Below are 13048 nucleotides of genomic sequence, written 5' to 3'. Positions count from 1 at the left end.
ATAAAATGCATTTTCATTTACTAAAGTGGTATTGTTGATAGGAATAGCTGTTATGGGACAAACAGCAGTGTACCTGAGGCAAGGGGATGAAAAACCCCCAAGGGGACAGTTATTCTATATCCACAATAGGCAGCTCAACCACATTTGCTTATCGCTTGATCAAAATGACAAAAGACAAAAGATTTTTTTTCTTTTTCAAGGTCAGTTTGTATTGAAAACCTCTGTAAAAACACCTGTAATAGTGTAAGGTAGTACCAAAACAAAACAGATAAATATTCTTTTTCTTTAAACTGTTAAACTTTATTATAAATTAAAATTTCTTTACAAAAAATTGCACATAATTGACCACTCTTAGGTTCTGATGCACTGGCATTTGCAAAAGTTTCTTTAATCTTCAAGTTTAATAGTCTCTGCCATGAGTCCAATGCAGAAAAGGGCAGTAAGCAACCCTCTTAGAGCCTTCAAGTGCAAGAAGCATACTTGTGGCCACGGCAGTTACACTTTCCTTAAGAGCGGCTGCTTTTGTTTTAAATCCTGTAATGAAAAAGTCTCAAAAAAGGTTTAAAAAAGGAAAAAAACCCAAAATGGACTAGTTGCTTTTTACTGTAAACACAGCCCAGTAAATTAATCCCAAACACAGATCTCTCAGGCATCAGCGAGAGTGTCAAGTGAATCAGGAACAGCAAAACAAAGAAAATAGTAAATAAAAAGAAAACATAAAAAAATAAAGTCTGTCATTTTGATTAACTATACTTACGTAGATGATGTTATGAGAATCTGGCAGGGCCCAGAAGCAAGGCCAGACAGGGAGTTCATGTTTCCAGAGGAAGGTCATGTTAATTGTTTCCAGGTTCAAGGAAAGCAGACTGGAGACTTGATATGCTCAGCAATACTCATCTGCCTTACACAGATGCTAGGGCATGCATCAGCCTGAAGAATCATTCAACTGATTTTGGCATTTTATAGGACTTATGGCTGACCATACCCAGTGTTCAGAGATTCTTGTTTTCTGTTCTGTAAGTGTTTAAATTTAAAAGCTCATCTAGGCTGACTCCAACCTCTTGGCACTTGGAAACTAGTTTTCTCAGGTTATCAGTTTTACCTCCTCCTGATGCTTCAAACAAGAGTTGCTGAAAGAGATGGGGAAGCAGATATAAGATTTAGCCAGAGCCTGAGCATCACCACATCTATGGATATGGGATATGCAGAGAATTTATATGAAACCTCAAACTTAATCATAAGGAGAAAACATTACATCTTTCCACAGTGTTGCACATAGAGGTAACTTCTGAAGGGCTCTCTGATATAAATGATGGACCTGTAAAACAAAGGCAAGTATTAAAAGTCAGCACAATTTCATGCACGCAAAATGAATTATTTGAAGCACAAAAATCTCTTGCAATAATTTTTTAATAGTTTTGAAGTGAAGCATTAAACTGGTACTAAAAGCAAAGGCAAGTTTATGTCTGACCTTAATTCTGACCCTTGTATGAATATGATTAGTTACATGAGGACTTGCTATTTTTCTTCACAAGATTCTTGCCTCATTCATTGCACAGGATGGAACACATTCAGGGAAGGAAGCAGCTTACTGAGTATTTCTTTCACCACTCAATATGGAGTCTCAAGTCTTGTTTATTGCATATCATCACAATCCTGCAATGAAAATTACTGTTTCATGGGCTTTTTTCCTTCAGCATCTATCTATGCTTCAACAATCAGTATGAGTCTTTGCAACTCTCAAAAAAAAATGGTTTTACCATTTTACGGTTCAAAACAGAGGACCAAAATATTTAATACTAGTACTTACTCAAGTGTCCTTCAACTACTGGTATCTTAAGTCCCAACTTCAATCAGAGTCACTAGGGGAGGTATTTGTTGGCATTTTAAATACTTGTACCCATTTTCATATTCTTTTAACAAACCTTTACATGACCTCTGAAGGAAATAAATGACAGGTTCTCCAGGAACAGGAAATCCAGAATCTGAATGACAATTCAATTTTAAACCAATATCCTACTTGCTTACTAGAATATCCAGTTATCTGGAACAATCACTGATTTGTGTAAACAGTTTTAAGTGCTCACTATATCCCAGACCAAAGACCCCCACAAAAACCCAACTGCACTGTGTGTGACTACTTAAGTGATTTTACCACATACAGTATAATTAGTGAGGTGGTTGCAGAAGAAAACCACAAGATTTCTTCTGGGTGTAATCCAGCTACAGTGTTTCACATATGCCTTCATTTTAATTGGTTCATTTTCTTTAAGGGCCCTCTTTTTATGCATTTGACATATATTTTTCTAACCAAACAAATCAGAGCTCTTTTCAGTCACCAGCCTTACTACAGGCAGTGTTCTAAGATGTAGTCCATCTAATACAATGACTGAAGCAGGGATCTGTGATTAATTACAGATTACACCAAACCATCAACAGAGACAGAATTAAGGTTGATTAGGCAATTCAGCCTTTGATATCTCCTGACTTTGAGCTATTTGATCTAACAAATAAAGTAATTCTGCTTAGGGGATGTTCTTCTTAAACATTCTAGGAGACCATAGAAAAGGAAAGAAAACATTTCATATGTGAGTCTGACAACAGCCATGCTACCCTTTATGAATCAGTTAAAGCTTTAATATTGATTCAGAAGACCACTGACAAAAAAGAAGGATGCTAAGAGTCAGCCACTATTAAGATGACACAAAATCAAATACAGCAGAGAAGTAGCTCAAATACCACAAGCAAGAGATGAATCACAAATCAAGGGCCTCATGACAGCCCCCACCCCCAAATACACAGATGGAAGAGTATTTTGAAGGTGTCAGCAACAATACCAGGAAGATAATTCTATTTGAAAAGTGATGCAGTTGCTGTGCCAAAAAACCTCTTTGGTGTTTCTACACAGAGAGATATTTCCCTACTCTAAGTACTAGTAAGTAAACCTATTATTTTGGAAAAAAGGAACTGGACTCTTGGGTGTGGTCAGGAACTACGGAAACTCTTTTCATACACTAGTTTGGCAGACCCCACCCTTCCAACTACTTCACAGAATAAAAGAATGGTTTAGGTTGGAAGGGATCTTACAGATCATCTAGATAACAAACCCCCTGCCATGGGTACATCTTCCACTGAACTAGACCAGGTTGCTCAAAACCCCACCCAGTCTGGCCTAGAAAGCTCATCCCTGGAAGCAATCTACAACTTCGCTGGGCAACCTGTTTGTATCTCACCACTTCAAAATAAAGCTGGTTTTTCTAATCTACTCAATCTATCTCTCCGCTTGAAGCTATTCCCTCTCACCCTAGTATGACATGCCCTTGCAAAAAGTTTCTCTCCAGCTCTCTTGTCCACTTGTAAAAATAGTCACTATCATCATCTTCCAGCACGAGTCTTGCTTCCCCCTCTGCTAGAACTTAAAATATAACAATCTCCTCCAGGTAAATAGCAAAAAAAAAAAAAAAAAAAAAAAAAAAAAAAAAAAGGGAGAAGAATATAGCCTTCCCAGTATGGGAAAGATACACAGAAAGAGCATGCACTCACTATATAATCCATTCTACCTCAACTGTCAAAAACATTTCTCACACCTGAGGCACATGTTTTGGTGTCTATAAACAAGAGTATTTCAACTAACTAGAAATCTTGGATTTACAAGATTATCATTGTTTTGGATAAAGCCAAGGAGTGAGAAGTTTTACAGAATTTCATAATTACTCATTTTAGTACACTGTGTTGACTTACTTCTCTTTGTCCCATTAGAAAGCATTCGGCAGCAATGGCTCTGAGGAAAAGAAATATATAAAAACATTTATTCTTGAATTATTTTAAATGCCATTAATGGCAGAATACTGACTGTGGAATGGAATGACTAATTCCTTGAGAAGAAACTAACTTCCAATGAGATTAATCTATTGTGAAAATAGAAAAATAACCATTTTTTAAAAACAACCTTACATGAGCAAGACATTTCAGTGGTTCCCCATTATGAACAAACACTGAAGAAAAAGATCAGTTCAGCATCACTGGATAATGGAGAATACTGCTATTGTGATATATAAAGGGGAGGGGTAGAGAGGGGGAGACAGAAGTCAATAGTTGAATTTTAAAAGGCAACTTTTAAATACATAATTCATATTTATCTGCATAATATCCATTCAGTTAAGTTTCCCCAAGAGGGAAATTTCATTTCTCATTTTAAAGAAGTGACAGTACCTCTGTCTGCTGTAACGAAGTTACTCTCAAAATAAGCTTATGAAGAGAAGCTTCGAGTACAAGCCAAATTAGAAGGACATTTCAGATTTACCTTTGTGAAGTAAACCTTACAAACAAAAGCAATAGCTATGAAAACAGATGTATGACTGTTGCATTACATTTTCCAGATGGCCAGGCAAGTTGGGATATTATATGTAAACATCTTGGCTTGTAGTTTCAGAATCTGAACATTGCTCTCCTCCCAGTATCGCAGAAGCAGTCTGTAAAAGGCATTCATGAGAAAGGACCAGTGCTCTAATCACTTGGAATAGAAAAGCTATCCAAAGATAGAAACACATTACACAAAATACATTACACCTAATCTGAGTCAAGAGTTGCAAGTAGGAAAAAGCCCAAGCCACCATATACAAATTTGATATTTTCCTCAGAACAAAACAAGCAAAGATACACTTTCAGAGAATAACTAAAAAGTGCAAAATCAGAAAGAAAACATGATCTTGGCATATTACAAGTGGATTCACTTTTAGCATGCACAGGGTAACTACACATTTGAAAAAAGACAAATTAGCTTTATAGTAATGGGGCTAGGGATAATATTCAGTTAGTTCTGCTCACCCATTTCATGCAGTATCAACACTGTCTAAGGGAGCTGCAAGTTCCATCTAGACAGAATCGCAACTTGGGTTTAAAATGAAGCCATTTAACTTGATGTGCCAAAGGCAGGTGTGTCACACTCTCCCCCTGCCCACAACCACACGTGAGCCTTGCTCTGAGTTCTTTAGGGGTCACTCTTGATGATGAACAGTGTTTTGGGACTTCTCAATATTACTAAAATATTAATGTGTGCGGTGCACCTGAACACAGTAAAATATGGACTCTCATCCTGGCAGAGCACACTTTGAAACAGTTCAAGAGCCAGTGCAATGCTTACATTAACTGGTTGTTTCCCATCCAATTTCCTTTAAATTATGATTTATCATTGCTAAATAAATGTCAAATTATGCTTAAGCAAGCACTGTTGTAGACTGGTATATCCATTTTTATCTGTTCTGGAACTACACTTGTAATAGATCATCAAGTAACAAAAATATTTTTATATATATCTGATGTTTCTCTACCCACTTGAAATTTTGACCATTTGAAGTCATCATGTACAATACAGAGTTAATTTCTGTATAATTATAACCTGTCTGTAGACAGAACAGAACATTGTCAAGTCTAAGATGGAGGTGATGTCAGAAGGCACAATATGCCTCAAGCAACATGCAATGATAGAGGAATAGTTTTACTTCTGTAGTAGACAGCAAATCATGCATATCTTGCACAAAAAACAATAGTTGTTAATCACCTGCCTTAATTGAAAGTATTTTTACATACCTCAGTGCAAGTCCAGGATTAGTAGGCATGGTAGAACAAAACCGTTCCAAGGTTTTGGAATGCTGAGATTTTGGAATGCAGCTCAAATAAAAAAGAATTACCTGTAGAATTTGAATTATAAACATTAATCCACTTTATAGTCTTGTTCTCCTAAGAATAATGGTATGACAAACTATGAACACTATGACTAAAATGAGTTGCCACCTTCAAACCTTATCCCTCAAGAATACATAAATCAATTTGAATAATATTACTTCAGTGTCAAGTTGCTAGCGCCACCTATTTTAGTCTTTCTAGCCTGCATTTAATACATAAAGATAAATGCACTGCTTGCTAGCAAAAAGGGATCCAAGATTTCTGTAAGCTTTATTCTGTCTGTATAAGTGCTCAACTTCTCCCTCCTACTTAATTTCTTCTATTTCTCAACCATTATAACTTCTATGATCAAAACTCTTTTCATCTGCAGACCCCTCTTGTGTAACCATATCTTCCTTCCCTCACCAATTTTCTCTTTTCTCCAGAAAAAGATAATTTTTCATTACCATGTCATGAAGTTTCTCTTAGCATTACAGGACCTTTATTTGAAAAGGTGACTGCTAGATACTCTTCTGCTCAAAACACTACTACACTCAGACACTTTCTTCTTTTGCCAGCTCTTAGTCTTCATATACTGGTGCTGGACTTGAACAAATAGATTACAGGTACCTGCAAACAGGTCATCAGCCACTTTGTTTAACTAAAACTGCCCACAGACACATTTTTACCTTATTATGAAACTCATAATTGGTCCAATAATCAGCAGTACTAAATGGAATTGGATATTGTGTGGGGACTGTCACCAGACATCTGTTCACTAGATCAGTAAAAAGCTTGAATTCTTGAACTTTGTTGCTGGATTCAACAACTTTGCTATTGAGAAAAACAAGGTAACTGGAAGAAAAAAAAAGAAAAAAAATGGTTCTGGTAGTGTTCATTTAATGGTTGAGATTAATTAACTTTCTTCCCTTAAGAACTTACTCCAACCAAATGTTCTGAACCGTTTCCTGCTGCATCACTGCCCCCAGAGCTGCTTCATAAGCATCCAGTGCTTCACCAACACTTGCATGAAGAGACTGGCACAAACTGTTTATAATAAAAGATAAAAACCATTGTGTGTAACAATGACACAATTAAGAATTTCGCATTCTCAGATGCAAGAAAAAAACCAGTGTTTTCAGCTTAAATGTATCATGGACTAATTTATGAGTCAATTTATTAGAATGGTTAAGTCTCAAAAGCAGGTAACAAGGAATACCATGAAGTTTGAAATACAACCCTTAAAAGTAAGTATTACAAACTAAGTATTACAAACTGTCTTCTACTCCTGTAAAGTACCCTTTACTAATACTAATAGGAATGCTGTGATTGCTGCAGAATACGGAGACAAGTCTTGAGTTTCCATTTTGACAGCTCCAGAACAATACATTTTGAAGTCCAATTAAAGCCACTTGAGAAACAGCATCAGTCTCTGGCAACAAAGTTAGTATTTTGAAACAAACATTACCAGGATCTGGGGTAGAAATATACTGATTGCTTCAGAGGGGAAAAAAAAAAAAATTGACAAGAAAGGTCAAAAAACCCCCCCTAAATTTTCTTCAACAGTTTCTCAAAAAAACGTAGTTAGACCAACACACAAGACCTAATCAAAGACAGGAGCTGACACATTCTTAGATCAAGACACAGTAAAAACTTCATATTACAAAGTGTAACATAAGAATGAAAAAAAAAAAATTAAGGCTTGCAATAAGTAATGAGGGGGAAAATCTAACAACCTCATAAAGGAGTACACAGAAGTACATTAAGTGTAAATAGTGCTGACCTTGCTACCAAGCCCTCTTGACAAAAGTTACAGAATCTGTGGGTGATTCTACTCCTGCTTTCCCCAGGAATTATTAACTAAATCACCTATTTGCTACCCTTTCTAAAATAGTGTGTGTATGCATTAGTGTGAAAACATGCATGCACACAAATGTTCTTTCCAAGTAAAACACTGTTATAAGACCTTTAAGGCTTTGCAGATTTCAATCTATTTTCACTTGGTAAAAGTCAACTTTTATGGTTTTGGTCCTCCATACCTAAAGAAAGGTAATATAGGTAACACAGGCCCAGGTACCTAGATACTTACTGCAGCAAAACTCAAAATGAGAAATACTCAATTATTAGCTCTGAAAGAAATTTAGGTACTCCCTCCTAGAAGAGGATGCTAAAATACAGGAGAATCTGAGCTTAAGTCAGCATATCTTATGACTAAATAGTGACCTAAAGTGTCTTAGTAACAACACTTCTATTGTACAAGTGGTGAACCCAAAACTGAGCTTGTCAAGAGATATTTTGCTAAAAATCAAAATTAAGAAGTATTTAAGTTGACAGTAATAGACAGTGCAAAAAAATCCCATAAAGATAATCTTTAAATAAGGTTTTGATCAAATTTTCTTGAAAACCATACACTTTACCTCAAAGCTGTCCACCAATTAAAAACAATAAGCAATAGTGTTGAAGAAGTACTGTGGATTTTCACTCATTATGTGAAACAGTACCATCCTTGCCCTTTTACTTTTCTGAAAAGCCAAATAGCTACTTGTGAAGGCTGACAAACCTAGACCATGAAATGGTAAACTTCTTAAACAGTGTAAGCCAGCACCTCAGTAACCACACTTAAGTAACTGGTGTAAGTTACAGACAGCTAATAATGTGGTCTCTGGCAATCCTGTATACTGCTGCTATCAAAAGGAATGATGGAAGAAATAGAAAAAAAAAAAAAAAAAAAAAAACAAAAGAAAAAATATTGTGTATACATGACAAAGACATGTTCCATTATAACCTTTACAACCTCTTGTGGAGGAATAAGTCACCCTCCTGTATTACTTTGCTGTGGAGCTCCTTCATGAACAGCTAAAACAATGAGTCAAGGAGCTGGGGAGATCAGGACTAAACCGAATGGAAACTTACAGTAAAACTATTGTAAAATAAAAGGGAGACAACTGAAAGCCAAGAGAAAGAAAAACACTACTAGTAGCAGCAACCTAAACCAAAAGTAAAACAAAAAAACATTTTGAGATGAACACACCTATTACCATTCCTGTAGGTCAGAATTTCTGAAAGATTACTCAAGTGGAAAATTTAAGCTGACATGTAACTCAGTTTCATAAAATTATCTCCATTGTGCAGCAGGCCAGTATGTTCTCTAAGGACTGGCCAATCATTTATTCAGAGAATCCAAAGTGATACACCCTCAGGCAAGTAATGAATGCTCTGCTTTTGAAAATGCAATTTTACTCAGACACAATAGCTCTTTCTCAGAAATCCCTGGGAAAATCTCACCAGTAGATCTGCCAGAGATATGGGATTTGCTGGTTAACAACATCATCTGTGAGATGTTCTTTATAGAGAGGTGATGTAAATTCAATTGGCATTGGAAAATTCAAGAGATATCTACAAGAGAAAAAAGTAGTAGTAAACAAGAATAGCCTTCTACATGGAAGAATCCTTTGTATATGTAACACTCAGTTACAAAGTCCAATCATGAAAAATACTAAAAAAATGCACTTCTCCTAGATTTCAGTTTAATTCTACCCAGATAAAATCTGTACAGAAAGCATTTCACAGAAATATAGAAGTAATTAATAAAGAAGGCATTCACTCTTGCACTATATATGAAGTTAAATGTTGCCCTATATGACAGACTCTCCTCTTCCTTCATAAAATGCATCAAGTACATAAACAAATGCAAGCAATAATAAAATCTAACATCTAACTTAGAGATAAAAACATTTCAAAAGCTCATCTGAATAAGCTTTATCATGGAAAGCTTTTGCTTTGAAGACCTTCACAAGCATCATAGGGAACTTGGCAGATTCCAAAACTCTGTCTTTCAACTAGGTGCTAAATTTCCAGGGGGAAGTCATCAGGCTACATATGAAATCTGTATCTTCTCAACAATAATCTAATTAATAACATGCTGGACCTCTTGATGAAGGTCTTTTTCAAGTGCCTAAACAGTGTTATTTTAGATACGTAATTTTAGGCACCTAGCTTTAGGGGGGAAAAAAAAAAACAAAACCAACTTTGGTATATATATGATTGATTTTCATTACCCAAATCCAGACACTCAACATTTTTACTGTTTAATTTTTAGATATTCGTGGCTCTACAAATTAGTGTCTGTGCAATAACAAGTGTAAACCTTATGCCCAAATCACTATGAGCTGAAGTTTTGGCAAAACATGCCATGCTAAAAAACACGAGTTTAAAAGTTCTAGATAACCACGCAATTCAAGAAAATGCCAATATTTCCAAACTTTAAATTAAAATATTATTCTAAACATACCTTAAGAGATCCATGGGAGCATGCTCTTGGCATGTATTCTCAAAGAAAGCTGCCACGAAATCTTGCAACAGTGGAAGAATACTGCTTGACCTTTCCTGTTTTGTTGTTGGGGTTTTTTTTTAATGAAAAAAAAAATCAAATATCAACCTGAATATGGTGAGACTAATATAAGCAAAATAAATTACAAGTGGTGTGTCTATCTCTGCAATGCTCCACTGTCATCATTTTCTCACAAATGAAGTTTAAATGAGGCAGTCAGCAGTAGAAAGAAGATGAAAAAGTATTATATTGTGCTTTTACTTTCTGTTTTCTTTCTTAAGGATATTACTAACACTGAATTAGAACAACACCAACTATAAATCTATGGTTTTATGTAATTGCTAAGATTATATTTTATCATGTCAATTGTCTTGCTAATTATACTTTTCCTATTTATAGGAAGGTGTAGTAGACATTACAAAAATATCACTAAGTTGATTCAATTTTGTAAGATTTTCAAACAACACACTGAGCCCAAACTTTGCAGAGCTAGCAGACCAGCAAGTAAGTTTTGAAGTGGAGTATTACCTGTGAAACAAGAAATTTACACAACCGATAAAAAATTTCTGCATTCTGAGGATTCTTCTCAAAAGCTCCAATCCACACCCTGTGGGCATTTTCGCTCTGCTTCATCTGCAAATACAAGGTGGCCAAACTCTCCAAGAGCTGACAGTTGTTAGGGCAGAGCTCCAATAAAGACCTACAAAGTTCGGCAGCAGACTCCCACCTTAAAGAAAAGTAAAGGTTAAGTTTAATAAAAAAAAAAAAGCAAGAGTCAAGTACTCCAGTTAAGAATGTCTTGAAACAGTTTACCTTTCAAGAAGTTTCAGCAAAGCTATCATGTTCCTATAGAGAGGAAAGCAGGTAGCTATTCTTTTGTCAGCCTCAAGGCTTTCATCAGTACATGTTTTGACTGCATCTACAAAACAAAAGTAAAAAACAAAGTCTTTACACCTGAAACAGTGTCAAAGTTATGTGAAGCCTTAACATAATAAAATGTCTCCTTGGACATAAGGAAAATACATAAGTGTGAAAAGATATTTCTGAAAGTGCTTTCTTTGCAAATTCTTAGAAATAGATGATCACCTTTGGAAAAGCTCTCATTACTTATCACCACAGTGCAAAGACAAAGCTTTCAGTTTCATCTCTTACTCACTCCTTTTAAAAATAGGAACCATCCTACCAATGAAACACTAAAGGAAAGTTACAGACAGAAGTATATCCCTGGATTTAAAACCACATTTCAGGATTTGCAGCATAGCTGCTGAAAGCTGTTGAGGCAAAAGCTAATGCAAGGATATTATTTTTCTCCTCAGCATTATAAAACCCCATTACCACAGCTAGACTGCCTTCACTCACACAGCTGGGCTACTACATTAATTCTTGAGAATTTCAACACTGCATTACCAACAGCAGCATAGGTATTTTCTCAGTGGCAACTCCATACTGCTGCTGGCTAACCACTTAATATTGACATTCAGAAATACTGAATAACAGTATTTGTCTGCTACTATGAAGTCTACCTCTGGCAGCACTACCATAAGCTAAGAATTCAATTTCTTCTATCTTCATTTTTCATTTTAAAAAAATTATTCAATTTACCTGAACTGTGAATTAAGATAAACAAATGCATTGTTCTGTCTCTTTCAAGGAAATACACTAATATTCCAGGAAAGTAACTTCCCAATACACATATCCTACCTGAGGGGAAAAAGGGTAAGAAAAAATGACAGCTGAAGTTTGGTTTTATGCTTGCATAAGCCCAAGAAAACTAGCAATGTCATACAATCACATGCCACTGACTGGTCTTTTTCTCTGAACTATCATATTCTACCAAGATAAAGCTGAACTGAAACGTCAGAAGAAAAACTCAAGAGTGTTGGTTAAGCATCCAAGAACATGGATTTTCCTCACTATTCTGGTTAAATCAGAATGCAATATTCACTGGATTAATTCACTGACTTAACACAGTCATCAACACTGACTTGAAATTCTGAAGTTGAATAATACTTCTTGAATTACAACATGTGAAGAAAATATTAAGTATTTATCACCTTAATCTTACCTTCAAACATAGCTAAAAGTGTATCAGGATCAGTCTTCACATCTTGAACTGTCTGCCATGGTATTAAAAATGGCTCTTTGTGCACAATCCTTGAAGGACTAACATTAGCTGGATCATAGAACTTGACTGGGAGAACACCAAATTCAATTAGATGTATATAAGCCAGCCAAGCCAAGCAACGGTCACTTGCAGTAAGGTGTTCTGATATCATCTTTTCATTTGCTGATTTTAAAGCATTCTGTAAAGGGTGGAAGAAATACACCACATTTCAGTCAAAGAGTCTAAGATTTAAGAACAGGAAAAGAAAACAGGAAGAATAGGTTTTAATATTCTCAAAACTTTTCCACAGAGTAGACTGGAACTAATTTGTTATGTAAATCAGAACCATATTCAGCTTATGTGAATGTGTGGTTATTCACCTTATGCACAGTTTGTAGTAAAAGGTTCAAGAAAAACCACAGAAGACTGCTATTGCAAAAAGTGAAGAGACACTTTGAAAATACACATCTCCCAACATGTGTTCTTTCTATTTTCCTGCTTTATTCTCCTATTACTTCCAGTTCCATAAGAAGTAATACAGTAGCTCTAGATACAACCCATCTACAATTTGGATTCCATTTGCTATATCCTACTAGGTCTTGTGCATTTGGGGTTGTCTGTTTGGCTTGGGGTTTTTATTTATTAAATTCTTGTTATAAAATTACTAAGTTACACCTATTAAAGTCCACCATCTCTAGACATATTTTAAAAAACGTTTTGGAAACCTGAGAACAAGGATATTACTTGAAATTTTTCTACTGGTCATATGCAAAGATAGAAGAGTCCAGTTAATCTAGCAGATACTAAATAAAATAATTAGGGCATGCAATTAAATAAAGTCTAAACACAGTTTCTTTCTAAAACACAACAGAACCTCATGACTACCAATGTGCCAACATTTTTCTGGACAAACACAGTAAGATCAAAGAATGCATTTTTCAAGAGAACGA

The 13048-nt window shown here is 35.5% G+C and overlaps 1 protein-coding gene across 4 annotated transcripts in view; it reads right to left on the bottom strand.

Annotated features, from left to right (window-relative positions):
• Positions 1-283: 283 nt before the first annotated feature.
• ZFC3H1 (zinc finger C3H1-type containing) overlaps positions 284-13048 on the bottom strand; it is a 41764-nt gene continuing 28999 nt past the window's right edge. For all 4 annotated transcript variants that reach the window (XM_063155049.1, XM_063155050.1, XM_063155051.1 and 1 more), the window contains exons 24-35: positions 12060-12297; positions 10808-10913; positions 10523-10721; positions 9956-10050; positions 8950-9060; positions 6607-6711; positions 6354-6519; positions 5590-5690; positions 4371-4472; positions 3742-3781; positions 1256-1318; positions 284-1130 (exon numbers count right to left, since the gene is read on the bottom strand). In XM_063155049.1, coding sequence (XP_063011119.1) covers positions 993-1130; positions 1256-1318; positions 3742-3781; positions 4371-4472; positions 5590-5690; positions 6354-6519; positions 6607-6711; positions 8950-9060; positions 9956-10050; positions 10523-10721; positions 10808-10913; positions 12060-12297 — 1464 coding nt within the window. In that variant the 3' untranslated portion in view covers positions 284-992. The remainder of the gene's footprint in view (positions 1131-1255; positions 1319-3741; positions 3782-4370; positions 4473-5589; positions 5691-6353; positions 6520-6606; positions 6712-8949; positions 9061-9955; positions 10051-10522; positions 10722-10807; positions 10914-12059; positions 12298-13048) is intronic.

Source organism: Melospiza melodia, chromosome 4, assembly GCF_035770615.1.
Source record: "Melospiza melodia melodia isolate bMelMel2 chromosome 4, bMelMel2.pri, whole genome shotgun sequence".
In the NCBI taxonomy this organism is placed as follows: domain Eukaryota; kingdom Metazoa; phylum Chordata; class Aves; order Passeriformes; family Passerellidae; genus Melospiza; species Melospiza melodia.
Note: the sequence above shows the minus strand (reverse complement) of the source record. Positions and strands in the feature narration are given on the sequence as shown.